A 27,716-nucleotide genomic window follows, 5' to 3' on the forward strand; every position below is an offset into this window, starting at 1 on the left:
TTTGAGACAGCGTCTTGCTCTGTCACCCAGGCTGGAGTGCAGCAGCACAATCTCAGCTCACTGCAACTTCCACCTCCCAGATTCAAGCAATTCTCCTGCTTCAGCCTCCTGAGTAGCTGGGATTACAGGCGCCTGCCACCATGCCTGGCTAATTTTTGTATTTTTTGTAGAGATGGAATTTTACCATGTTGGACAGGCTGGTCTGGAGTTCGTGACCTCAAGTAATCCACCCCTCTAGGCCTCCCAAAGTGCTGGGATTACAGGAATGAGCCACTGTATTCAGCCTAGGATTGCACTCTTAATTTGGTTCTCAGTTTAAATGTTATGTGATGTATAGAAATGCTACTGATTTTTGTACATTAATTTTATAAACTGAAGCTTCACTGAAGTCATTTTTCAGTTCCAGGAGACTTTTGGTTGAGTCTTTAAGTAAACCACATTCTTTAAAGTAGTAATTATATAACATAGTTATCAGTAATTAAGTTGCTATTTTAATGTATTCTGACACTTTTTATCTCTATTATTTCTGAGACAGAAATATAAGATTTTTGCTTTTTGGTCCTCTCAAACATCAAGTAGGAGATAATGCCACTCATTGGTAGTTAGATAATAAATGAATGGAACTGTGTATAGGTCAGGAAAATTTCAGTGAGAGCATAAGGTGTGTTCGTGAATACTTGACAGTGTATTTATGTGAGTGAAAACATTATCAGTGAGTTGACTTAATGGGTCTCAGAAGGAGTGACTGTGTTGGGCTGACATAAAAGATTATGACTGAGGTGATCAAAATTGAAGGGAGTCTCTAGTTCAACAGAGGCAGCTATGACTTATTCATCCTTTCATAGGTTTGATAGAACAAAATTTTCCCAAGGATAAGAGAAATGATTTTCTAAGTCCTGATCCAGAGACAGTCATTGCTAGTTCTGCTAGTTCTTCCACTAGTTTGAATAGAGATTAATTTTTTTTTTTAAAGATTAGAGCAAGCTGGGGGAAGTAGCTACAATGGAAAAAAACGCTGTATGAGGTGCATTAGAGCAATGAAGAGATAGTCTGCATAGCCCTTGACATTAGAAAGATTGCTTAGGAAAGGGTAAGCCATTCATTTAAGTTGCTTTTTTTTTACATTTTAAAATGATGTGTGTATTATAGTGAAAGTCTCTGTCAATAGAGAATGCTATTTTTCCTAAAAATAGGGACACTCAGTATTTGGTCATGTTGCTATATTAGGCACTTTGAAGCATCTTAGAACAATATTCATCAAAATTAATTTCTTATGGTGCCATTCTATTCATTTCAAAAGTGCAATTTCATTCACTTCACAGTGCCAACTAGAAGTAAGTGCTCAAGTTAGTATAAGTCTTAAATTACAGGAGCAGCCATTGAATAATATTTTTAATGACACTTGTCTCTTGTCAAGCATTTTGGGTTTCCTCTTTTGCCTAGTTTTTTTAATTTCCTTCCTTACTTGGACTTGGAACTTTTATGGGAACCTAAATTTCACAGCCCCCTTTTCTATTTTTATACAAAGCTTTTATGCCCCTGATGTGTTGACCATTTGTTACATGTCTGTCTTCTCCAAAATGCTTTATACTCCATAAGGCTGGAGGCCATATTTACCTTATTCACTAGTATAGCATCTTTGACTAGCACTATGTCTTATAACTGGCAAACTGCCAACAAATATTTAATGTTTTCTTAATGGCTGCCCTTATGACTCAATTATGCTATAGGCCAGTAATCAATTAAAACATTGAACAATAATTTATGAGTCATGTAGCAATCCAAAATGATTACATAAGAACTGCCACAATGTACATTTCTTAATGACAAAATAATTAAGCAACAAAAACTAACAGCTGGTAGAAGAAAGGGATCATGGAATCGTGGAATGATTTATTCAGAGAAACTGTTATGAAAATAGGAGAGGACAAATAAAGATCTAAAAGATGCATGGTTCTCACAAAGGCAGGGAGGGCTCTAGACATTCTAAATTGAGAAAACAATATGAAAAAAAAATGTTGTACAGGAACATATGAAATAATCCTAAATAAAAAGTTCCATTAAGGAAATATTTAAATGAGGTGGAAATATTTCTGTGGTGGTTGGAAATGTGTTGACAAATTTTTACACTCACATTGAGAAAGGTAAGAGCTCCCACTGAGTGTGGGCTGGACTTAGTGAGTCACTTCTAACAAGAAGAAAATGAAAGCAAGAGGGATGGTATGTGACTTTGGAAACTAGGTCATAAAGGGCCCTGCTGCTTCCTGCTTAGACTCTTTCTGGTATCCTTCACTCTTAGGTAAGTAGCTACTGAGTTGTAAGGAATGGAGGTGGCAATAGGAAGAGGTCCATATGGTGAATGTAGAACTGACGCTTTCTGCAACAGCTATGTACTGAGTTTTCTTGCAACAGATCCTGCCTCAGATGACCACAGCCCTGGCCGAAGGCATGACTGCCACCTCTGAAAGACTAGCCAAGACTGCCCAGCTCAGCTACTCCAGGATTCTTGCCCCTGAGAAACTGCATAAGACAATACATGATTTTGTTTTCAGCTGCTAATGTTTTGGAGTAATTTGTTGCACTACAATAAATAACTATGACAATACCACAGATTGTGCAGGGGAATCAATAACTTTCTTTTTCTTTGTTTTAAATCAAAGGCTATATACTGAAATAGAATGTGCATAGAGGGAATTGCATTACATTGCAGTGTAGCAGTGACTACTCTGCTCATATAAAGAATTGAAGGGTCAGGGGGAGAGAGAGCATCAGGATAGATAGCTAATAAATAGCAGGAAGCATGGCTTAACTCTTAGATGATGGGTTGATAGGTGCAGCAAACCACCATGGCACACATTTACCTATGTAACAAACCTGTATGTCCTGCACATGTATCCTGGAACTTAAAATAAAATTAAAGGAATTGCACCATCAGCATAGGAATTGAAAATGAAGGCGTAAGCAAATATTAACAAATAAAGCAGTAATAAAACAAATCATAATTTAATTTAAAATAAATCTGAAATAATAGTAATATTTGTATAACCTCTTTTTCATTAGGCAAAAGACTGAAAATGTTAAGTTTTAAATTTTTAGGTTCTTTTTAAAATTGTACTTTAGGTTCTGGGGTACATGTGCAGATCATGCAGGATTGTTGCATAGGTACATACATGGCAATATGGTTTGCAGCCTCCATCCCCTCATCACCTATATCTGGTATTTCTCTCCATGTTATGCCTCCCCAACCCCCTACTGTACCTTCCCTAGCCCCTCCCAAAGGACCCTAGTGTGTGATGCTCCCGTCCCTGTGTCCATGTGTTCTCATTGTTCAACACCCGCCTATAAGTGAGAACATGCGGTGTTTGGTTTTCTGTTTTCATGTCAGTTTGCTGAGAATGATGGTTCCAAATTCATCCATGTCCCTACAAAGGACACGGTTGCCCTTGAATGACAACATAGTATTATTAGCAACTGCAGAATAAATCTGATGATTGAACATAAATGTGTGTTTTATATCACAGACAGGTAGATGGTGCTCTGCCAAACATATTTTTGCCTTTTACTCTTTGTATAGGTCATTTAGTGAACACTCTAGTCAGATCTGACGTTAGTCAGATAAAGCGTTTTAAGTTAATAGGTCAAATGAATGTATATTACTATAAAGTAGAAAAAAGTCAGTTATTATTTTCCCACTATCATTTATTTCTATGAATGTTACCCAGAGTGCTTTCCTAGTTGATATGATTTGGATCTGTGTCCCCACCAAATCTTACGTTGAATTGTAATCCCCAGTGTTGGAGGTGGGGCCCAGTGGGAGGTGATTTGGTTATGGGGACAGAGTTCTTATGAAGGATTTAGCATCATCCCCTCTATGTACTGTATATTGAGTGACTTCTCACGAGATCTGGTTGTTTAAAAATGTGTGACACCTCCTCCCCTCCCTCTCTTCCTTCTTCTCCTGCCATGTGAAATGCTGGCTCCCCCTTGGCCTTCTTTAATGAGCGAATGCTCCCAGAGGCCTCCCCAGGAGCAGATGCTGCTGTGCTTCCTGTACAGACAGCAGAACCGTGAACCAATTAAACCTCTTTTCTTTCTAAGTTACACAGCCTCATGTATTTCTTTATAGCGATATGAAAATGGTCTAATACACTGGTTATGTCCAATGTCGTCACAGTTTTTCTATTTTCAGTTACGTAAGCTCCCTAGGCCTCAGTCTTTTCATATATAATTGAAGATAATAACTGTACCTACCTAATAAGGGTGGATTCAGATTGTATTCATTTATCAACAGTTAAAACAGCAAATTATATATAAAAAGCAAGACATAAGTATAGTTGCTATCATACAAAATTTATGTATCTTCAGTACTTCTTATAAGGCAGTATACCATAAGTAGTGCTAGGAATTTAGTTCTAGATTCAGCCAGCCTTGGTGTGAATACTTCTTTCTCCTTGGTTTCTTCATCTATAAAAGGAAGATACGTAATATATACCTCTTAGATTTTGTGAGTTAACACACGGGAAGTGCTTCACATACTATAATGCATGTTGTAAGCAGATTTTAAATGTTACCTGTTATTCTAGGTGTTTGAGGGGATGAATTTAGATACATAGGTCACTGGCCTAAAAATAATTTGATTAAATATTGAAGTTTAAATGTTAAAAAATGCAAAAAAATAAATAATAAATGTTAATAGTTTAATTTTAAGATATATAGGATTTTCAAGAAATAGAGTATACCTACAAAAGAGAACGCTATTTCAACAAGGCTTTCCTCTGCAAATTTGCAGAAATTCATCTTTCCATTTTATACAAATAGATTAATGACCAGCTTTTCACTTGAGACAGCAAATGAAATCCAACACAAAAATTCTTTGACAGCCAAAGGGCCAAATCTTCAGACTGATTTTTTTTTTTTTTTTTGTAATGGGAAGACGTCATTAAAGGTGAAGACATTTTATATCAAGTTTAAAATTAAATTTACCTGACTGTGCAGTCTGTTAAATTTTAAAATGTATTGGCCCTAAAACCTACCATTATTTAATAGCCAGAGCAATGCTGTAGTGGAATAGGGTAAGATATAAATTTTTCAAGAAAGGAAGAAAGGGAGGGAGGGAGGGAGGGAGGGAGGGAGGGAGGGAAGGAAAGAGAGCAAGACAGTCCTTGGCTTCTGGAAACTTGCTGCATTGTAAAACAATCAGTAGAAAGTTTCAGCAAGTAGACTATTACAAAGTTTCAGCAAGTAGACTATAACACAGAAAGGATACATTGTTTTGTCAAATTACAAAAAGAGAAAAGTTAGGTTAATCTGAAAAAGCTTCCCTGAAGCATTAAATCAGTGGCTCCATCTACCCATTCCCTGCCACTCATTCTCTACCATGTGACCATTAAGACTCTCAAAAGATTCCCCATAGTAACTTTGCCCAGCTCATTATTTGGCAGTAATCTTGTTGTTAAGGTTAGTGGATCTGAAGCAACTCCTGAAATAATTTCAGAGAGGAATGGCTCCTAAGCCTTATGATACCCCAGAAGTGTGGAATGTTTGAGTTAGCACTTTCCTGAGGGCCAATTTCACATCCTTGTTTCTCAAGGTGTAAATCAAAGGATTAAGGGAAGGTGTGACGATATTATTTAACACCTGAGTAACAGAATCCAACCAGCTACTGGAAGCCGGCCGGAGGTAGATGAGCATCACGGGCCCGTAGAACAAGAGGATTGAAAGAAAGTGGGCACTGCAAGTTGAAAAGGCCCGGCGCCTGCCCTCTGAGGAGCTGGTTTTCAAAATGCAAAGGACGATACGACTGTAGGATGTCAGGATAAGGAAAAAGCATCCAAGAGTCACAACATTCACATTAGTAAAACTCACTGTCTGTGCTAGAGAGGTGTCCGCACAGGCCAGAGGCAGCACCACTGGAATATCACAGAAAAAATTGTCCACTTCATTGGGGCCACAGTAGGGTAACTTAAAGACAAGAAATGTGAGGATACTTCCATGGAGAGAGCCCCCCAGCCAAGTGCCCACTGTCAAGCCAGCACACACCCTATGGTTCATGATGACCGTGTATCGCAAAGGGTGACAAATTGCCACAAAACGGTCATACGCCATCACGGTGTACAGGAAACACTCAGTGCCACCCAGGACGTGGTAAAAAAAGAGCTGAGAGGCACAGCCCTCATAAGAGATGGTGCGGCTTTGCCTCATTAAGGAGAGCATAATTTTGGGGGAACTCACTGAAGGGAAAAATATGTCAAACACAGACAGGTTTCCCAGGAAGAAATACATAGGGGTGTGGAGGTTGGAGGAAGTGAAGATGGCCAGAAGAATGAGCAGGTTGCCCAGCAAGGTGAAGAGATAGAAGGCCAGAAATAAGACAAATAGCACCTTCTCCAGCCCTTCAGAGTTAGGAATCCCCAACAGGATGAACTTCGTCACAAAGGTGTAGTTCCTCATTTTTATGCAGGCAGCTCTGAAAAATCAAGGCAACAATCATGATGTAAGACCACAGGACCCAGAGAATGCCCTCTGAACAAGGCAATTTCTATCTAAGGCAGCGCTATATGTGAAAGGCCAAAAGAAGGAAAAGATATCAGTAATAAATCTGATCCTGGTGCTACATAATGTGTCATATTTGGCCTTAGTTTTCTCAAATGTTAAGCAAAGTAGCAGAATCATTTATCTTCATCGTGCAAAATTCTGCCAGTAATCAATTCTTATTACCAGTTTTATGTAGGTTCTTTCAATCTGGTTTATCTTCAAACTGGTGTATTTCAGAACCATCTGCTCCATGGAAAATTTGTCATCAAGTGGTAACCTCACTTTAATATCAGTCAAGTTACATTTTTTTGTAGAGTTGGGGTTTCACCGCGTTGGCCAGGCTGGTAACAAACTCTTGACCTCAAGGGATCCACCCGTCTCAGGCTCCCAGAATGCTGAGATTACAGGTGTGAGCCACCATGCCCGACCTTAGGTTTTCTTTGTTTGCCACAGATCTTGCAAAAGCTAATTTCAATAGTATTAATATTCTTTAGCTTTATTAATTAGTATCAGTCCTAGATAACCCTAAAAAAAACCCTGAATTGTATTTTCTGAAGCCCCAACTTCCCCTTATGTTTGCTCGCATCCTGCTTTGTGTTAACTGTCCATACATTGCCATTAGATATAACTAATTTCCCTCTGCTATGATCAATATTTGTTCAGAGGAAATGGCCTGGTAAATTTATTTATACTACTCCATATATTGCTGATTTATTATTTCCTACATAATTATAATTTTTACAAAGATAAAAATTTCATGTATAAAAACCTTAATAATTAAAATTACTACCAAGAATGTGAAGTGAAGAAAGTAGGGACTTTTCAGACCATTGTCATAAACGATCTGTATATCCAGGCCCTATGTAAAACTGATCCTGCTCAGAATATTCATATAGTTTGAGTTCCTAGCAAATATATAGACAGGAAGACAAAGAGTCTCCCTTCCAGCCCAAACTATTTAAACATTGTCTTTGAGCCACGGCAATCAATTTAATCTCATGAAACATTCATTTTCTTTCTGCCCACTAGAAATACAAAGATAAATAACATAAAGTACCATCGCTTGAAGAGCTCACTCTACAGTTATATACTGCTGGTTGCTAACACTGATGTGACTCTGCCATTTGCCGTTTCCGGGCCCTTGAGTAGCTAACTTAACCTCTCTGTGCCTCATCTCTTTCAAAAGAAAAATGAGTAATAATATATCCTGCCTCATTGGATTGTTGTGAAGAGTAAGTGAGATAATGGATATAAAAGGCTTTGGCACATAGTGGTAAATGTTTAATTAAGTTGGTTTAACAACCAAGGCTTGAGCACACATGACTAAGTTAAGATTAGTAATATAATAATAACAAAAGCATTGCACATATGATTAAGATATAATTAAACCTGTACTCAGGAGGCTGAGTGGGGAGGATCCCTTGAGGCCAAGAGTTCAAGACTATAGTACACTATGATTATGCCTGTGAATAGCCACTGTGCTCCCAAGCCTGGACAACATAGATATACCTCATCTCTTAAAACATAAAAGAAAAGAAAGAATTTTTAAAAAATGAACTTTATAGAATCTGTCGAATTTAAAAAGACAGATAGAGAAACATAGATCAGAAAAATGTTATTTTCTTCAGACTCAAAACAGTGTGTTAGGTAAATATACTGGTAGAATTAAAACATCATTTTGCAGGCTGAAAGTGTGCAAACTCTCCCTTTAATCTGAACTATTCCGTTTCTAGCTCGGTAACTTAATTCACACTTCCAAATGGTATTGGTGTCTGGTCCAAACTTGTCGTGGGCAAAAGTATAAATATTGTAAATCACCTTAGATACACTTTCAAAATCCTTCTCACTTTTCTGCAGTCAGTACTCAGTGCTGTTATCTCTATCTAAACCCATTCTTACAAAAGTATCTGACAACACAGTCAAGGGTAAAAAAATCTAGGATCAGGTCGATATCCACGAATCATAAAGAGAGTAATTGAGAAAGTACTGATATTGACTACTGAAGATCTCCAACTTGAACACATAGGCTCATCTCTCAGGGAAACAGAAAAAAAATCATTCTACTGCAAAAGTAAAGCAAGCTAAATGTTTTCTTCCAACTTTAAATTTAAAAGTTTTGTATTATTAACTTCTTATAAATTTTGCGTTTCACTATCACCATACTTACAGATATTTGCAATCTTATCCCTTAGTCTTTAATAACAGAATAAAAATATGTATGCTTGTTAAAGGAAGTTTTTATATTGATAAGAAGAATAGATACTGAGAATGGGGGTAATCTCTAATTTTTATATTAACTGCAAAATAAGATTCCTGAACAAAGACTCTCATCTTCATTACCATCTACCTTCTTCCTATAAGCCTTTCTCCTGACACAAACATACACATATCCCCAAGAATTCTTCCTTCCATTTCCTTCTCACTGCTAGCTAACTAATAGATCACTGAACTCGGCAAACTATAAGAATTTTCTTAATGTCAGTGGTTTTCCTCCTTCAATTGGTTGAGCAGCTGAAATGACCAAGACACACAGGAAATCTAAATAGGACAACCACTGTGGAAAACGGTGTGGAGATTCCTTAAAGAACTAAAAGTAGATCTACCATTTGATTCAGCACTCCCATTACCAGGCATCTACCAAAAGAAAAAGCAGTCATTACATGAAAAAGACACATGCACATGCATGTTTATAGCAGCACATTTGCAAGTGCAAGAATTTTGAACCAGCCTAAGTGCCCATTGACTAATGAGTGGATAAAGAAAATGTGGTATACACACATATATATCATGCAATACTACTTAGCCGTAAAAAGGATTGAAATAATGTCTCTTACAGCAACTTGGGTGGAGCTGGAGACCATTATTTTAAGTGAAGTAACTCAGGAATGGAAAACCAAATACCATATATTGTCACTTATAAGTGGGAGCTAAGCTATGAGGATGCAAAAACGCACAGAGTGATATAATGGACAGTAAAAGACTCAGGGTGGAGGACGTTGGGCATGGGTTGAGAGATAAAAGATGACATATTGAGGGCAGTGTACACTGCTCAGGTGACAGGTACACTAAAATCTCAGAATTAGCCACTGAAGCATCCATGTAACCAAAAACTACATATACCACCAAAACTATTAAAATTTAAAAAGAAATTGAAAAATTTAACACTGTAAAAAATAGGAGAGAAGAAGAGAAAAGAGAGAAATACATGTAGAACAAGAGTTGTACATTTAAAAATAACTACAAGTATAATTGGGTTGTTTGTAACACAAATGATAAATGCTTGAGGTGACAGATACCCCATTTACCCTGATATGATTATTACTCATTGAATGCTTGTATTAAAACATCTCCTGTACCTCATAAATATATACACCTGCTAAACACCCACAAAATTTAAAAATTTTGAAAAGATTTCAACAGAAGCAGGCAACATTTTAGGCACATACCAACTGATGGGAAAAACTTCAAATATGAGTAGCAAGAATTTTCTAAAGTTTCTGGACAAGAAGAATGTGTTCTTAAAGCTAAAACTCTTATTTTATATAAGACACCATGGCATACAGCCAAGATATTGCACCTTCTCCTCTTATTCCAAGACACAGCGATGCCACACAGCTCTGCTATTAGAATGGACCTAAAATTCTGAATTTATAAGTTTTTAAACTTGAAAGTATAAGTGGACCTGGTTTCCTTACAGACAATATCCCCAGTGGCCTAATCCCCAGACTTTAAAAGCATGAAAGAGAAAAGGGAATAATTAGAGGCTTTCCTCTCTTTTCTCACGTCCTTTCTATTCCCTATCTCATTATTTCATAATACATGACATATTCACTATGGAAGTGGCATAACAAGTTTATAAGCTATTTGAATATTCAAAGGGGCAAAAAAAAAAACCCCTAACATGCCTCCTTTGCCTTAATCTTATCAATGTTTTTATATTGATAAGGAATATTTTCAACTAGTTCCAATTATGCCATGTATATAGTTTTGCATCTTTTTGTTTGGTTTAATTTTAGTTTACAATTTTATCAAAATATTTTCCATATTACTCAATTGTTACAACTATCTTTTTGTTTTCCTTTTATTTTTAGTTGACATGTAATAATTGTACATATTTATGGGATACAGAGTGGTTCAATACATGTATACAATGTACAATGATCAAATCAGAGTACTTAGTCTGTCTATCCCTCAAGCACTTATCATTTCTCTGTGTTGTGAGCATTCAAAAATCTTTCTTCTGGCTTTTTCAAAATTTACAACAAATTATAGATAACCATGTTCACCCTACAGTGCTGCAGAACACCAGAATTCTTTTCTCCTATTCAGCTGTAATTTTGCATTTGTTGACCAACCCCTCTCCATCCTCCCCTTCTTCCCATTCTTTCCTGCCTCTAAAACCCACCATTCTACTCTTTACTTTCATGAGCTCAAAAAAAATTAGCTCCCATGCAGTATTTATATTCTGTGTCTGACTTATTTCACCGAACATAACATCTTCCAGGTTCATCCATGTTGCTGAGAATGACAGTATTTCATTCTTTTTAATGGCTGAATAGTATTTCACTATATACATATACCATGGAGGTGCATGTATACTGCATCTTTGATATATTGACTTGCTTTACTTTGTATAAATACCAATAATGAAATTGTTGGACTGTATGAAAGCTCTATTTGAAATCTCCACTCTGTTTTCCATAATGTTAATTTACATTCCCTATGCCACTTTACTCAGCAGTATTCGTTTTTCTGGATATTTAATTTTTTAAGTTTTTAAAAATATTTTCCCAAGTAAACAAGTACTGATAGAAAAATAGATAGATCTACAATACACTATAATAATCTTATTAACTTTAATTCATGCAATTATCCACATTTGAGACTTTATTAAAGATAAGTAAACCTAAGTAGAAATGCAATAAAATTAATGAATATTATGCTTTTGAAGATTATTGTTAAATTGTTTACTTTGTTAGCACCAGTGCTTGCAAGAGCCAATTTTACCAGCATTATTATTTAATTATTTAAAAGTTTTAAAGCTTTACCATAAGCAATTGTCAACCATTTTTAATGTTTATTTTTGCTTATTTCTAAAGCTAACCATATTTACAAATTTGCGTTTATTATTTTTCTCTATAACAACTAAAAAAAGTGGAGTTGATGTAGGACTAGATTCATTTAAAAATGGAATAGAATAGAGAGCATTAAAACACACCCCTTGCATATTTGATTTACGTCAAAGCTGGCATGGAAGATTATGGGAAAGGTTTCTTTTTCCAATAAATTATGCTTGAGCAATTGAATCCACATGGAGCAAATCAAATTAATCTCTTACCACATACTATACACAAAATCAATTCCAGGGGCATTATAAACTCAAATTTGCATAGCAAATAATACAGCTTTTATAAATTGAATTGGGGAAAAACTTTTTGACCCAGGTATAGAAACTAAGAGAAATAAAAGAAATATTAATTTGAGTTACTTTAACATTGAGAATAATTAAAATTGTAAAAAGTGAAAAATGTGTTACTATAACAACTATTACTTTCAAGGAATCATATTCAAAATATATAAAGGTCTTCTAAAATTTATATTAAATCAAACAATCCAATATAAATGTAGGTAAATTACTTGGCCAGACTTTGCAAAAGGAGAAATACAATTGGCCAATAAGCAAAAGAAAATCTGTTCTGTCACTTTAAGAATTAGGGAAATGCAAATTAAAATTGCAATAAAAATGTGCCTAAAGTAAATGTCAAAATTTTCAATTGCTAGAACTTTTGCATATTGCTAAAGGGAGTATAAATTTCTAGAATTACTTTTTAAAAAATGATTTATTACTTTCAAATAAGCTGGAAGATATCTTCCTCAACAATATCAAAATTTCCCTGCAGAAACTCAGGCATATGTGCACTAGGGTAATGTATAAGAGTATTCAAACCAGGATTTTTGTTATAACCAAAATTTGAACACCCAAATATCTACCAAGTGTATTTTTTACAATGGAACAATACACATGAATTAAATGAATAAATTTACAGCTATACCTATCAATATATACATGTCCTCAAAACATAACTTCAAATAGTATTACATTAGAGAAAAAGTGATTGTGGTTTTTGTCATTAAATGCAATCACAAAAACCACAATTACTTTTATGCCACCCTATGGAAACTATATATTAAATATAAATATGATTCCATTTATATAAACTTTTAAAAGGCAAAATTTAACTATATTGTTTAAAGATACCCTCAAAATTAATAAGAAATTGAGATTCCCGTGATAATGGAATGGAAGGAAATTGAGTTCAGGAAGAGATGTGAGGGCTCAAAGGTTGCTGGCAATGTTTACTTTTTTAATTTAGGTGGTGGGGACATGAATGTTTGCCTTAGAATAAATCTGACTTGCTTCTTCAAGCACTTCTAGCTATATATATGTCACAACACAAGGCAAATGATAAAAATAAAATTAGTTAAATTAGAGACGTTCTATTCTGGCCCATGATACAATAGGTAGGATTAGATTTGTTCTCTCACAATAAATAAATAGAACACTGGATCAAAAAGCATATATTGAAACAGGTATTTTCAAACATTGGACAACAAGTAGCACAAGACTGCGACCCCAAGAAAAGAAAAGCAAATGAGGTGAGCACCTCTGTTGAGAGGCACATTCTAGACCATGCACGGGGGTCTGAAATAGAGCACAACAGTTTTGCTGATTTGCAAGAACAGAGTTATGAGTTAAAATAAATAAATAATACCAAATGTACACACACTCCTCTAGAAAATTGAATAGGTAAGAAACTTCACAACTCATTCAATGATTTCAGTATTACGTTGATACAAAAAAAGACAAAGACTTCACAGGAAAAGAGCAACCAATTTATATTCTTTATAAACAAATATATAAAATTCTTTAAAAATTCTACCAAATCAAATTTAATATATATGAAAAAATGATTTGCATGATCAAGTAGGTAGATGCCAGGAATGTAAGTATAGTTTAACATTCAGTACTCAAGCAATATAATTCACCTGATCAGCAAACTAAAAAGGAAAAACTATATGATTGTCTCAATAGATGCAGAAATGCACTGGACAAATTGCAAAAGCCATTTCTGGAAAAAAAAAAAAAATCTCAGATCTAGTGCGATGGCTCATGCCTGTAATCCCAACACTTTAGGAGGCCAAGGCGGGTAGATCATGAGGTCAGGAGTTTAAGACCAGTCTGTCCAAGATGGTGAAAGCCTGTCTCTACTAAAAATATAAAAATTAGCCAGGTGTGGTGGCAGGCACCTGTAATCCCAGCTATTCGGGAGTCTGAGGCAGAGAATTGCTTGAACACAGGAGACGGAGGTTTCAGTGAGCCGAGATCACACCACTATACTCTAGCCTGGGCGACAGAGCGAGACTTCATCTAAAAAAAAATCTCAGCTAACTGGGGGATAGAAGGAGCCAATCTCATTTATTAAACAGAAAAACAAAACAAAGCACAACAAAACCCTGCAGCTAACATCATACTTAGTAGTTAAAAAAAAAAAATCTAGATATTTTCCCCTAAGATCAAGAACCTAGCAACTGTCATTACTTCTATCAACATTGAACTACAGTTTCTAGACAGGGCAATTAGCTAAGAAAAAGAAGTAAAAGGAATCCAGATTATAAAGAAAAAGTAAACTGTCTGTGTTAGTACACAACATGGTCATCTATGTAGAAAATCTGATGGACTATCTAAAAAGGCTATGAGAACTAATAAGAGAGTTTAGCTGACTTGTAGGATATAAGATTGATATGCAATAATCGATCAACTCTATATATTAACAATGAATAATTGGAAGTTGAAATTTTGAAAGTACTATTTAAAATAGCATCAAAATAAAAAATTCTTTGTAATAAATCTAACAAAATGTTAGATCTTAAAATGGATCTTAACACTGAAACTATACAATGTTGTTGAGAGAAACAAAAGGGATCAACAGTATTTATGATCAAACATAATACAGTGTTATTAAGATATGGATTCTCCCAAATGGATTGATAGATTGAATTCAATTCTAATCAAAATCACCGCAGATTTTTTTGTGTGTGTAAATTAATGATTTTTTAATGTGTAAAATTTATATGGAAATGCAAAGGACTTTGAATAAGTCAAAGTAATTGTGAAACAAAATAGAGAAATGGCTCAGTGGCAGAGGAGGCACAGTGAGAAATATGGATGGTAAATAGGAGTGCCTGGGCTTCTACTCTTCTCTAGTCTTTGTTAGAGTACCAACAAGTCACCAGACTGTGTGCGTGGATTCAGCTGTGCCTTTTTTCATGTGCAACGAAATATCAATGTAGAATTCTTGATAATGTTCAAAAATTCTTGCTCATCTATCACACAGAATCCCATTGGGTTTTAGTGAAACAGCCAAAAATGATGGATATTCCTTTCTTATTCTTGAAGAAGTTAAAACTCAGCAAATGTTACTATTGACCTCCTCTTCCTGGAAAAAGGCACAGTTAAGTTGTGCAGCACTCACAAGATCTAAGTAATTCCTAAATCATAGTTAGGTGGCAGACAGTAGCGTTTTCTACCAATGCAGCAAAACAGAAAAGAAAGATAATGAATATTTACTTTTGGAAAGAAAGACAAAAGTGTCATTTTATAAAGATCATATAACTGTTTACCTGTATAATCTAAGAAAATTGATAAGTTAAACTGAAAACACAGGTGAATAGTATTCATAAAGATAAGTACAATAAGTTGGATAGAAGTTTCAATTAACACAAATTGATAGCACATATTTGATAAAGAAATTTTGAAATGTAACTGGGGCTAAATTATAAGTAATTATTGAAATAGTATTACGGGATGTTCCCTTCCCTCTGTCCATGTGTTCTCATTGTTCAACACCTACTTATGACTGTGAACATATAGCATTTACTTTTCTGTTCTTGTGTCAGTTTTCTGAGAATGTGTTTCCAGTTTCATCCATATCCCTGCAAAGGGCATGAACTCATCCTTTTTCATGGCTGCATAGTATTCCATGGTGTATATGTGCCACATTTTCTTTATCCAGTCTATCATTGATGGGCATTTGGGTTGGTTCCAAGTCTTTGCTATTGTAAACAGTGTCACAGTAACAGTATATGTGTCTTTATAATGGAATGTTTTATAATCCTTTGGATATATATTACAACCCTGTTAACGCTTTTCCGATTTTGAAAGAAAAAAGTTCAGTTCACTACCACCACTCATTTAATTTTATATAAACATACTCTTTGAGGCTGAAGCAAATCTGATTGTTAATGTGAAAATAAAATATTAAAAAACAAATAAAAAAAGAAATAGTATTGAGATTTTACATTGATTAAATATGCCTTATGCTAAATGGATAACCAATGTCAGAAAATCGGTTAATTTGATCATTTAATTGGAAAAAAATATTAAATCAGGGAATTTAGTTCTTCAAATTCCATTCCATAGAGGACTATACTTTCCATATAGAGATGAGAGCATCCTATTAGCATAAAAGGCTCACGAAACTGCAACTGTCCTCCAAAACTAATAGTGCTTTGGGCATCTACATTAGACCAGTTTTTCTTGTTGTTTTCATACAAACTTTTCCTAATAACTAAGATATACATATTAATTATGGAAGAAAAGTATACCTTCATTCTCCCTAATTGTATTAATTCAAGCTAAAAAATAAAAGCAAATTTCACAGAAAATTTAAATATGTTTTAAAACTTTGAAGATATGAAAGCACAAAGGCAAAGCCTCTGAGAAGAACAGAACGTATCTTAACTAGCATCCATCCTCAGCCAGGAACTTGCTCAAAAAGAGCCTGCCAAGCCCCAGAGGCAGGAAGTTTCATTAGGAAGTTTATCTACAGGGAGTAATACTCTGATCATCCCTGGAGCACAGAAGATCCAGAGTTCCTTTTCGTGACTTACTACAAAGTTAAAGATTTATCGGAGAGACTATGCACCTCTTCAGATAATTATCTCCTTTATAACTAAAGCCCATATTTTCTATTTTTAAATTTAAAGAAGAAATAGTAAAAAAATCATTTCCTGCACAAGGAATTTTTAAATCCAGAGTGTCATAGTTACTTATTTTAGAAGCAGATTTTTGGCTAAATAAAAAGATTTGTGGAATGACGGCCATCAAAAGCAGAATCAACTTTAATAGATGCTTTTTGGGAAAAAATCCAAATGTTTATCATTATATCAAAACATTATCTTTATTCATGAGGACTCTAGGGCTAAGGGAGAATCTCCTGAGATATCAAACTAATATTAAGTTTTATTTAAAAAGAGTTTCTTCTGTGGTTTCATCTTTGCAAGAAAAGAAAAATTACACCACTCATCAAGAACTGACATTTTCTTTAAATCTTGAATTTTGTTTTATGATCCAAAACCTACTTGTAATATTGGTAAGTAGCAAAAATTGGCAACACTTCAGCATTTTTCATTATTAGACACTTTTTGAGGGGAGGTGATTGCAATGTATTTATGGTCATAGTTTTGATTCTCTTCATTGCTCGTCGGATTTGGCCACTGCAGCTAGATTATCTTCGTCATGACTTACAGAGCCAACTTTTTGTGGTTTTGTAAAAGACTAAAAATTTTATGAAACCATAAATCAATGAAATGCATTCTCTATAAACCTTAGCATTGCAGCTCTGAGTCTCCAACTCAGTTTCAGGTGAATTCCATGATGGAAAAGTCTGCTTCTGGCATAGACCTAAAAATAAAAATGTATTGCTGATGTATGACAGAAGTATTTTAGAAATTAATGAAGAAACACTTCTTTTCTATCAGAGAGGTCCAGGTCTTTAACCACATTTCCCTATGTTTCTTTATAACTTTTAATTTATTTTACCTTGAAAATATATCTTGGACATTGTGTCCATATGTTAAAGAAAAAAGAAAAACTTTGAGTCTGAGATTTGAAATAATAGAAATCTTAGATATAATGAAAATAAAATAGACTTTTTTATTTTTGGAAGGGCATTTGTATTTTTATCATAACTACATTATTATTTTAATTCAGTCCTGAAACTCAAACATCAGAGAAAGTTTAGTCTTTCTTACTACTTAAGCAGGTTCAATTCTTCTTGGCCATCTCAGAATATATGGTGAGATTATTTGATCCTACTTTAGAAAGAGAAGTCTTAATTACCTAAAATTCTGAAGAAATAAATAATAAAAAATGTATAAATAGAAAAAGATACAGAATAAGAGAAGTTAAAGAAAATAATGATATTGTTCATTATTGAATTAGTTTGGGGTCAAACTTTGCATGTGACCAGGAAGGTATGATCAAGGGCAGTGGTCCCCAACATTTGTGGCACTAGGGACCAGTTTCTGGTTTCGTGGAAGACAATTTTTGCATGGACTGGGATGAGGCTGGGATGGGGAGGCGGGGGATGTTTGTTAGATTCTCTTAAGGAGCACACAACCTAAATTCCTGGCATGTGCGGTTCACAGCAGGGTTCCCACTCCTGTGACAATAGAATACCCTGCTGATGTGACAGGAGGTGGAATTCAGGTGGTAATGTTGGCCTGCTGGCTGCTCACCTCCTGCTGTGAGGACTGGTTCCTAACAGACCATGGACCAATACCAGTCCCTGACCTGGGGTGTGAGGACCCCTGATCTAGCGTAAAACAAAGGCACAGAAGACCGGCTCCTCTTAATGCTAGACCATTGCTGGAATCCTGCTTTAGTTCTGCAGCCGGCCGGAAAGCTCTGAGAAGGCAGTTTTCTCCCAGCCATCCAGAATGAAGACTGCTTTAGAAATTTGTATTTGTAATGGAAATTCTCTAATGATCAAAGAGACTGAATCTGTAAGTGTGACAGTGTGTGTGTGTGTGTGTGAGAGAGAGAGAGAGGGAATATGTGTGTACGTGTATATCTATACCTATGTGTGTGTTTGAGAGAAAAGAGAGACACTTGAACAAAGGCTTATCCCCGGGAAGAGCTTGCCTGCACTGAAGTGTTGCTAATTTGAGTATCTTTTCCAATACTACAGAAAATAGAATACAAATGTCATGCTGGACCGAGCGTAGAAAGCACCAAGACAAAAGTATGCCAGATTGCAGGGTCATTTATTATGCCGGCGACCACAGAGGACTCACGTCTCTCCAACCTGTGGCGTCGAAAGGAGGGTGCCAAGACTTTTTATACCCGAAAAACCACCTTGGGAGTGGGGGTGAGGAACGGGGATGGGGATGAAAAGGTTTCAGACATTCCGAGGGCTAGTGGATTCTGTAAATCATCTCCTGGGTGGAGACGAGGGCTCCGGATATTCCGAGGGCCAGGGGACTCTTGTCATTCCGTTTGTTACTTAAGTGTTTTACAGAAGTCAAGATAAACATTTGTTTACACATGATCTGAGTAAGGTGGAAATCACAGACCTTAGTTACTTATTACAAGTTGCAGGGGCCAAGACGGCATTAGTTTGGGCTGCTTAGTCTGGCAATTGCCGGTAAGCAAAGGCTAGCAATTCTAGCAGTTACTGATAAGAAAAGGTAAGCAGCTTTACATAGTGGCTAGTTTGCTAGCAGCAGTAGCCAAGGCTAGCAGTTATTGTGAGGAGAATGGGGCAGCCATTACAATTCATTTTAAAAAACAGCTTTTTCTTTTATAAAATGATGTTGTTCAGGCTCTAACTCTAGGCCAGCTACAGCACAATATCACACAAATTTGTTCTTCTTTTTAAAATTCGGCTGATTTTATATAAATTTCTTCCTCATTTGTATTTGGTTCACTCTGGTACTGGGATAAGAAAGTGCTATTTCTCCTCAAAGACCGATACTGAAGCAAAAGGAATTTATAAGATACAAAACATAATTTAACCCTAGTGTTCTCCATCAGAAAAATGTAGTTGCCATATTTCATATAAAACATGCTCTCAGTAAATGCTGTCTCCCTTCTCTTCTGTAAGAACAGAGCCCCATATATGAGAAGAAATGTCAAATGCCAGCCTCGTGACAGCGTTCATCCTCATGGGTCTTCCCCATGTCCCAGTGCTGGATGCCCCCCTCTTTGGAATCTTCCTGGTGGTTTTTGTGCTCACTGTGCTAGGGAACCTCCTCATCCTGCTGGTGATCAGGATGGATTCTCACCTCCACACCCCCATGTACTACTTCCTCACCAACCTGTCCTTCATTGACATGTGGTTCTCTACTGTCACGGTGCCCAAAATGCTGATGACCTTGGTGTCCCCAAGTGGCAGGGCTATCTCCTTCCACAGCTGCGTGGCCCAGCTCTACTTTTTCCAATTCCTGGGGAGCACCGAATGTTTCCTCTACACAGTCATGTCCTATGATCGCTACCTGGCCATCAGTTACCCACTCAGGTACACCAGCATGATGAGTGGGAGCACGTGTGCCCTCCTGGCCACCGGCACTTGGCTCAGTGGCTCTCTGCACTCTGCTGTCCAGACCAAATTGACTTTCCATTTACCCTACTGTGGACCTAACCAGATCCAGCACTACTTCTGTGACGCACCACCCATCCTGAAACTGTCCTGTGCAGACACCTCAGCCAACGAGATGGTCATTTTTGTGAACATTGGGGTAGTGGCCTCGGGCTGCTTCCTCCTGATAGTGCTGTCCTACGTGTCCATCGTCTGCTCCATGCTGCAGATCCCTACTTCAGAAGGAAGACGCAGAGCCTTTCAGACCTGTGCCTCTCACTGTACTGTGGTCCTTTGCTTCTTTGGCCCTGGTCTTTTCATTTACCTGAGGCCAGGCTCCAGGGATGCCGTGGATGGGGCTGTGGCTGTTTTCTACACTGTGCTGACTCCCCTTCTCAACCCTGTTGTGTACACCCTGAGAAACAAGGAGGTAAAGAAAGCTCTGTTGAAGTTGAAAAATGGGTCAGTATTCACTCAGGGTAAATAATCAAGAAAGGCCAGATATACCTAACTTTTCTTTTTTTATTTGTAATTAAACCTTCAACATGAGCATTATACTTGAATAGAGCATTTCAATTATACAATCTTAATTTTTAATCAGACAGTTAATTAATCTTTAATTATTTTCGGCAGAGTGTTTGTTACCATCTTAGTTAAAGCTGCCATTTCATGGTGATAATCTAAAAGAAAGAATAATAGTCAATTCTTTTCACATTCCATTAAGTAAATAATCAGAAAGTAGTTTTTCAAAACTTATATAAATATTTTCCTGAATTTGCTATTCAGCATGATATTCTTACAGTTTATTTTGTGTAATTTAAGTCAAAGCATTATAAAAATCTCTTTTCATGTTTTTAACTTTATATATTGAAAAATTTATTATAACATTCATAAATGACTACTAATTTAATATCCATATTATAAAATTTTCACTTTAGAAAATACTAGACAAAAATGCTTGGTTCTCAAGAAGAATGCCTTTATTCATATTCATGAGCCAATAAAAACTATATAACTCTTTAATATTTTTTCTTTACTTTGGACTGAAATATTTTTGGGTGTAAATATTTGTCCATTTATGCACTGTATACACTGCACACATTGTAGTGGTCGCTGATAACAACTCTCTAGACTTCCCTTCCATATTTGTGGAGCTGCCAATCTCTTATCCTCCATGCAAAGTTTCCACTTTCAGCAATTTAAAAATTATTATTGTAAGTTACCAGTGGGTAAATAATAAATATATGAAAACGATCAAATAATCTTAGAGACAAAAATATGCAGTAAAAAAAATTGAGTATCCTCCAACTTAGAACAAAGTACTAGATAACATTTTCCATGTAATTAGACTATGTTTATAAGCCACATTTACTTGACTTAAAGTATACGAAATGGACTCTGGACACTCTTTGGGTAGGTAAAGCTCAGGACATAAACCTTATAATCTGTCATCCAAATATATACATATTTTAAATATATGTATATATGTTTTAAATATATATCCATATATATTTTAAATATATGTGTATATATATATAATTTTACACTCTAACTGTGTAAACATTCTCAAAATAAATGCTTAATTTAAATACCACATATATCCTGGTCATGCCAACTCTGCCTAGCATACTAAGAAGAGAAAAAGAGAAACTGGAAGGCAGCTGCTAGCACTGAAAAGCATTTCTCAAACTCCTCAGATTTGCAGCAGCTGCATTTCAGAGATGCTTTAGCAAGCACGTTCCTTCAGTGCTAACTTGCCATGTCTTGCTCTAAGTAAGTTATACAGATGTATTGAGAAGAAAAACATACTAACTTGGTAAGCATGACCTATATAAACCATGACACAATGATCTATATAAGAGGTAAATTTTTGGTTTCCACACCAACAAATCAGATTGGTATGGGCCAATTATATAAGTCAGCTCATTTCTCAAAGGAAAAACCGAGGTACAGATAAACTAAAATCACTTAGTCATTGGATTCACTTTGATTCTTACAATTCTCTGTAACATCACGCTGTTATATCTAACTTACCATTACCTAAAATGTTATGGGATATTTATTGGGTGTTCAGTCACATGCTAAACAATAGGTACATAAAAACAACAGACAAGGTTTCTGCATTCACCGAAGTCATTGTCTGTCAAGGGGAAAAATATCTTGCATTGTCCAGGTTACATTGTTATAAGTGCAATAGAAGCCTAAGGAGAGATCCATTATTAGTTTTGACTTGGAAAGATGCTAAAGGATTCAAAATACCATAGTAAGATGTATCACACACAACCTTGTTGAAAGTAAATTACTGATAATGATATATAAGATGAATGTCAGTGTCTTTATTGAATTGAAAATAGTATTGAAATAATTTTGGAATCTCGTGAAGTGCTAAGAAACAAGACCGTGAGAATCCTTGTTATACCTTGCCCAGTTTCCCCCAATGGTAACAGCTAGAAAACTGTAGTATAATATCACAACTAGGATACTGACATTATTATAATACACATGTTATTCAGAGTTTTTTAGTTTTACTCACACATATGTGTATGTGTTAAATACTATACAGTTTTAATACCAGTCTATGTTAATTAATTTTAACCTGGCTCAATCTACCTATTTATCAATTCAATAAATAAATATGCACTGAATGGCTATCATGCCCTATGTACAATGAATGAGTACAAAAAAATAAACAGGCATAGAGCTCTTTTTAAGAAGTTTGTTGAGCAGTGGCTTGTAGTTCTCCTTGAAGAGGTCCTTTACGTTCCTTGTTAGTTGTATTCCTAGGTATTTTATTCTCTTTGTGGCAATTGTGAATGGAAGTTCGTTCTTGATTTGGCTCTCTTTAAGTCTGTTATTGGTGTGGAAGAAAAAAAAAAAAAAGAAGTTTGTAGTCCCAGCATACAAGATGTATAGCATTCATAAATGACGAGCCATGAAAATCAAACAAATCATGAAGGAACTTGAATACAATACTAGGAAGAAGGATTTTTATCTTGCAAGTTCTGGAGAGTTATTGAAATACTGCATGATGTAATGGTAATATGATAGCATTTTTATTTAGAGACGTAACTGATGATAGCATAGAAGACATGGAAGAAAGGTGAATTTTAGGGCAGCAAGATCAACTAAAGAGCTTTTTTGATTGTATAACAAGAAAGAAAAATACCAAAGTCTAAGTTGAGAAGGGAATTGGGAATTGGGAGTGAGGAAGGGGATAGCGAATAGGAGCCCATTGTGTGAGGAAGCAAAGCTGATGGAGAAGTTCATACGCTTTGGCCATTGTGATATAACTTACCAAAATAGAGAAAGTAACAGGGATATGTTCTTAGGGTAGAATGAAAATGTCTGACTTTGGAAATGTTTGGGTTGAGTGCCTGTGGAAGTTTCAGGTAAAATTATCTGGTTGAAGGTGTAGCTTGGGAGACGGACCAGCAGAAGCCTACAGAGTTAAGTGAACAAGCAGACTGGTCGCTATTTTCTTGTTTTGTGCTAGCTGTTAAACATCTGTTTCCTAACATGGAGAAGGAAACATCTCTTATTCAATAGTAGCATAAAGAGGGGTCAGATCAGGAAAACATGACTACCACCTCTCCTACCAAGAAAGTAAACCTTCAGGAGATTTACACGAATCTGTTATTGGACCTTTCCTTACAGAATTATTTCTCACAATAACACTCAAAGACCCTTTCAGAGGTTGTAAATTCAAAGAAGTCCAGAGGCAGTACTTAGAAAAGCAGCTCCTTCTTGATGTCATGGTCATGAAAGATAGCAAGGGGTGAAAGGGCCACATTGTTGCCCTTCAGTTCCCTGATGTTATTAAACTTCTTCACTGCAGAGGTTAGATCTTAATAGCATTGAGGGGATTCTGGAAGGAAATTAAAAGAAAATCAAGTGTCAAAATAATTAATTTAAATAATAAAAGGGCTGCTTGAGGATTTGGGGAATAAAAGTGCACACTGAAGACACGTGGGCACACAGTAAGCACCGACATAAAACCTGTATGTTTAAAGATGGAGATAATACACTGATGAGTGGAGCAGAATATAGAGTCCAGAAAGAGACCTGCGCATATCAGTCTGTTGACTTTTAGCCAAAGTGCAAAGGCATTTTGAGGAGAAAAAAGTATGATACTTTCAACAAATGATGCCTAAAAGTCTGGCTATCCCTAAGTAAAAGCTAAATTTTGACTATTACTTCACTTCATATACAAAAATTAACTTGAATGGGATTATTGACCTAGATGTAAAAGATAAAACTATTATATTTCTAGGATAAAAAAGTAGGAGGGAAATTTTCATAAACTTGGGGTAGACATAGATTTCTTAAGGAGGACAGAAAACATGAACCATAGAAATAAGTCAAAAGTTAAACTTTATCAAAATTAGAAACTTGTGCTCTTCAAAGATATTAATAAGTAAATGAGTAAGCAAAAAACACACGAGAGGTAAATATTTGTAATTCATATACCCAGTAAAGAACTGAATAAAAAAATTTAAAATTATACTACAATTTAATAATTAAAAACAACCCAATGAGAAATAGGCAGATGATCTGAACACATACTTCTCAAAGAAAGATATTTGAATGGCCACCAGGAAGATTTAAAATTGTTCAACATTATTAAACATTAGTGAAATGTAGATTCAGCCATAATAAAACCACAAACACATAATCAAATGACCAAAATTTAAAAACCTAATGTTAATATTTTTGAGAATGTAGATCAATAAGAACTTCTATGCATTTCTGGTAGATATATAAAATGATACAGTCAGTTTCGAGAAAACTCAACTTTTTAAAATAGTCAATACACATTTGTCATTCAACTTACCATTCAGCTGGACAAAGGTATTTTCTAATGTTTACCCAAGAGAGTTTGAATCATATGCCTAACAAATATTTGCAAATGAATCTATGTAGCAGCTTTATTAATAATGTCCCCAAACTGGAAGCAATAGGTAATAAATTATGGGATATTTATACAATAGACTACCTTTCAATGACAAAAGGATTACTGATACACACAAACACATAAATATCAAAAACATTAGGATAAACAAAATAAGTCAGACAAAAGAGAGTATACACTGTATGATCCCATTCATAGGAAACTCTAAAGAGGACAAATCTAATCCATAGTGAGAGAAAGTAGATCAGTAGTTATCATCTGGAGCCTAGGGTGGTAGAGGACTGATGAGAAGGAACATGGCGGGTTACACATTGTACTGTAAAGGTTTTTGTCTTGATTGTGGAGGTAGAATCACAGATATATTTATTTGTCAAAACATACCAGACTGTGTACCTAAAATGGATACAAATTATACCTCAATAAAGTTTTGCATTTTAAATACAAATTATTTCCCAATAAAGTTTGTAAAAGCAGACAAAAAGTCAAACTACAAATTAAAAACAAAAAACAGAAACTGTTATTTCTAAAGAGCCATGACAAATAGCTGGTACAGACTTAACCTCCCTTTAAAACTGTGTAAAATATAGTCACATACCATGAAAATTATTAAAAGATATTCTAAAATAAAATAAAATGATCCTAGATAAAAGGATAGAAGTCCAAAATAGGTAAGTATACAAATAGCACAGGAAAGGGTGAATACATATATAAACATACAAGAAGACCATTGACTGTTTAAAGCCCCAACAGTAACATCATGTCAGGTTTATAACATAGTTAGAAATTAAATAAATGACAAAAATATTTCTAAAAATATATATAAATCTGTTCCATGGAACCAAATATAAGCTTCTTGGATTATTCAAGATATGGTAAGGTACTAATACAAATCAATTATAATGCATTGCAATGATATTGACTTTATTAAAAAAACAAAGAAAAATAGTTAAAAGTAATGAAAAATGAAATAAAGTAATGAAAACACTTGATTAATACATTAAATATTTGGCAAAACAAAAAACATAGTAAAACATGAATAAAGAAAAAGAAATTTAAGAGTAGAAAATATCAAAATATTAGACTATTACAGATACAGTAACCCACTAAAAATTAAAGATAAATAAACAAAAGAGGCAGCCTATAGAAAAAGCAATGCCTAATTATATCTGGTTTAAAAGAAATTACATTAAATACAAACACACACAGAAATTTAAAGGGTAGAAAATTTATACCAAGAAAAATACTAGGAAAAAAACTAGGATGAGTATATTATTAGCAAATAAAATGAATTTCAATTAAGAAGTATTATGAGAGACATAAAGGACATTTTAAAAAATGTCTGCTTATAAAAAACTAAAAGCAGGCATTAAAAAAAATTTAAGTGGGATTCTACATATTGACGGACTTTACCTTCATGAATCCCACCAGTTCCTCCAGTTTCTTATGGTGAAGAGCTGAAAAAAAAACCAAAAGTCCCCTCTTGGCTCTAGTAGAGTTAGGGGATAGGTAACCATTGTGAAACATACCCAGAGCTTCCTCTACAACAAACATGTGTTCTCTGGGGCAAAGGCTTTGTCAGATTATTATCCCAAATGGGGGAAAGGTACTTCTCTTACTCCAGAGTTTGACCTCGCTAGTCCTCCTGTCTTACTTACAGGGGAAAACATATTAAACAAGTCAGTTTTAGATTAGATTGAGAGTGTTGAATGTAGCTGGAGACAGGGAACTGAGATGGGAGGTACTTAGGAAAACACTTGTGAAGGCCATAGTTCTCAAGACAGGCCCACTAAAAACACAAGCATTGAATCAGAATCTTACAGGACAATATACGTTCTTCAAATCTTGCAACCACACCAATACGGCTCCAATAAATAACAGTAAATAAAAGAGTTGAAGAGCTGAAAGAGTTACTAGTCACAGACTCTCTGAGGACTAGTACTTAAGGATACATAAAGTAAATGAGCAAGGCAAAATAGGACAGTAGAAGAATTTGAAGTCTTTAATTCCCATAAACATGAAACACAGTCCACCTTCTAGCCAGATTAGATTTCCATAAATCTTCCTTCTACCTGCCTATTTATCTCAGTTCCTATCGCCTGACTCAACATGTCTAGCTTTCAACAAAAAATTATAAAACATGCTAAAAGTTAAGAAAAAAAAAGCACAGTCTACTTAAACTATAAAAAATGCTAGAGAAAAACCTCAGGAAAACTCTCTGGACATTGGACTAGGCAAAGAATTTATGACTAAGACCTCAAAAGCAAAGGCAACAAAAATTAAAATCAAGAAATAAGACTTATACTAAAGAGCGTCTGCACAGCAAAAGAAATAATCAACAGAAAGAACAGAATGGGAGAAAATATTTGCAAACTATGCAACCAAAAGAGACTGATATCCAGCATTTACAAAGAACTCAGATTACTCAACAACAACCAAAAGCAAATAAGCTCATTTAAAAGTTTGTAAAGGAAATGAATAAACATTTTTCAAAGAAAACATACATAGTTAATAGGCACATGAAAAATGCTCAACATCAATAATCATCACAGAAATGCAAATTAAACCCACAAAATATCATCTTATCTGAGTCAGAATGACCATTATTAAAAAAATGAAAAATATGAAGGCCGGGCGCGGTGGCTCAAGCCTGTAATCCCAGCACTTTGGGAGGCCGAGGTGGGTGGATCACGAGGTCAAGAGATCGAGACCATTCTGGTCAACATGGTGAAACCCCGCCTCTACTAAAAATACAAAAAAATTAGCTGAGCATGGTGGCGCGTGCCTGTAATCCCAGCTACTCAGGAGGCTGAGGCAGGAGAATTGCCTGAACCCAGGAGGTGGAGGTTGCCGTG

At 35.3% G+C, this 27,716-nt stretch overlaps 2 protein-coding genes across 2 annotated transcripts; one reads left to right on the forward strand and one right to left on the reverse strand.

Annotated features, from left to right (window-relative positions):
* Positions 1-5,411: 5,411 nt before the first annotated feature.
* LOC108301138 (olfactory receptor 149-like) lies at positions 5,412-20,388 on the reverse strand. The gene is made up of 2 exons (XM_017524195.2): positions 20,281-20,388; positions 5,412-6,466 (listed from the first exon to the last, which is right to left on the reverse strand). Exon 2 carries the CDS (start codon positions 6,448-6,450, stop codon positions 5,515-5,517), a length of 936 nt encoding a protein of 311 aa, XP_017379684.1. The 5' UTR covers positions 6,451-6,466; positions 20,281-20,388; the 3' UTR covers positions 5,412-5,514.
* Positions 19,507-20,777, forward strand: LOC108301145 (olfactory receptor 10G7). The gene has a single exon (XM_017524206.1). The coding sequence runs from the start codon at positions 19,507-19,509 to the stop codon at positions 20,440-20,442; it is 936 nt and encodes a 311-aa protein (XP_017379695.1). The 3' UTR covers positions 20,443-20,777.
* Positions 20,778-27,716: the final 6,939 nt, after the last annotated feature.

The sequence above is a fragment of the Cebus imitator genome, unplaced genomic scaffold (assembly GCF_001604975.1).
Source record: "Cebus imitator isolate Cc_AM_T3 unplaced genomic scaffold, Cebus_imitator-1.0 Scaffold0, whole genome shotgun sequence".
Classification (NCBI taxonomy): Eukaryota; Metazoa; Chordata; class Mammalia; order Primates; family Cebidae; genus Cebus; species Cebus imitator.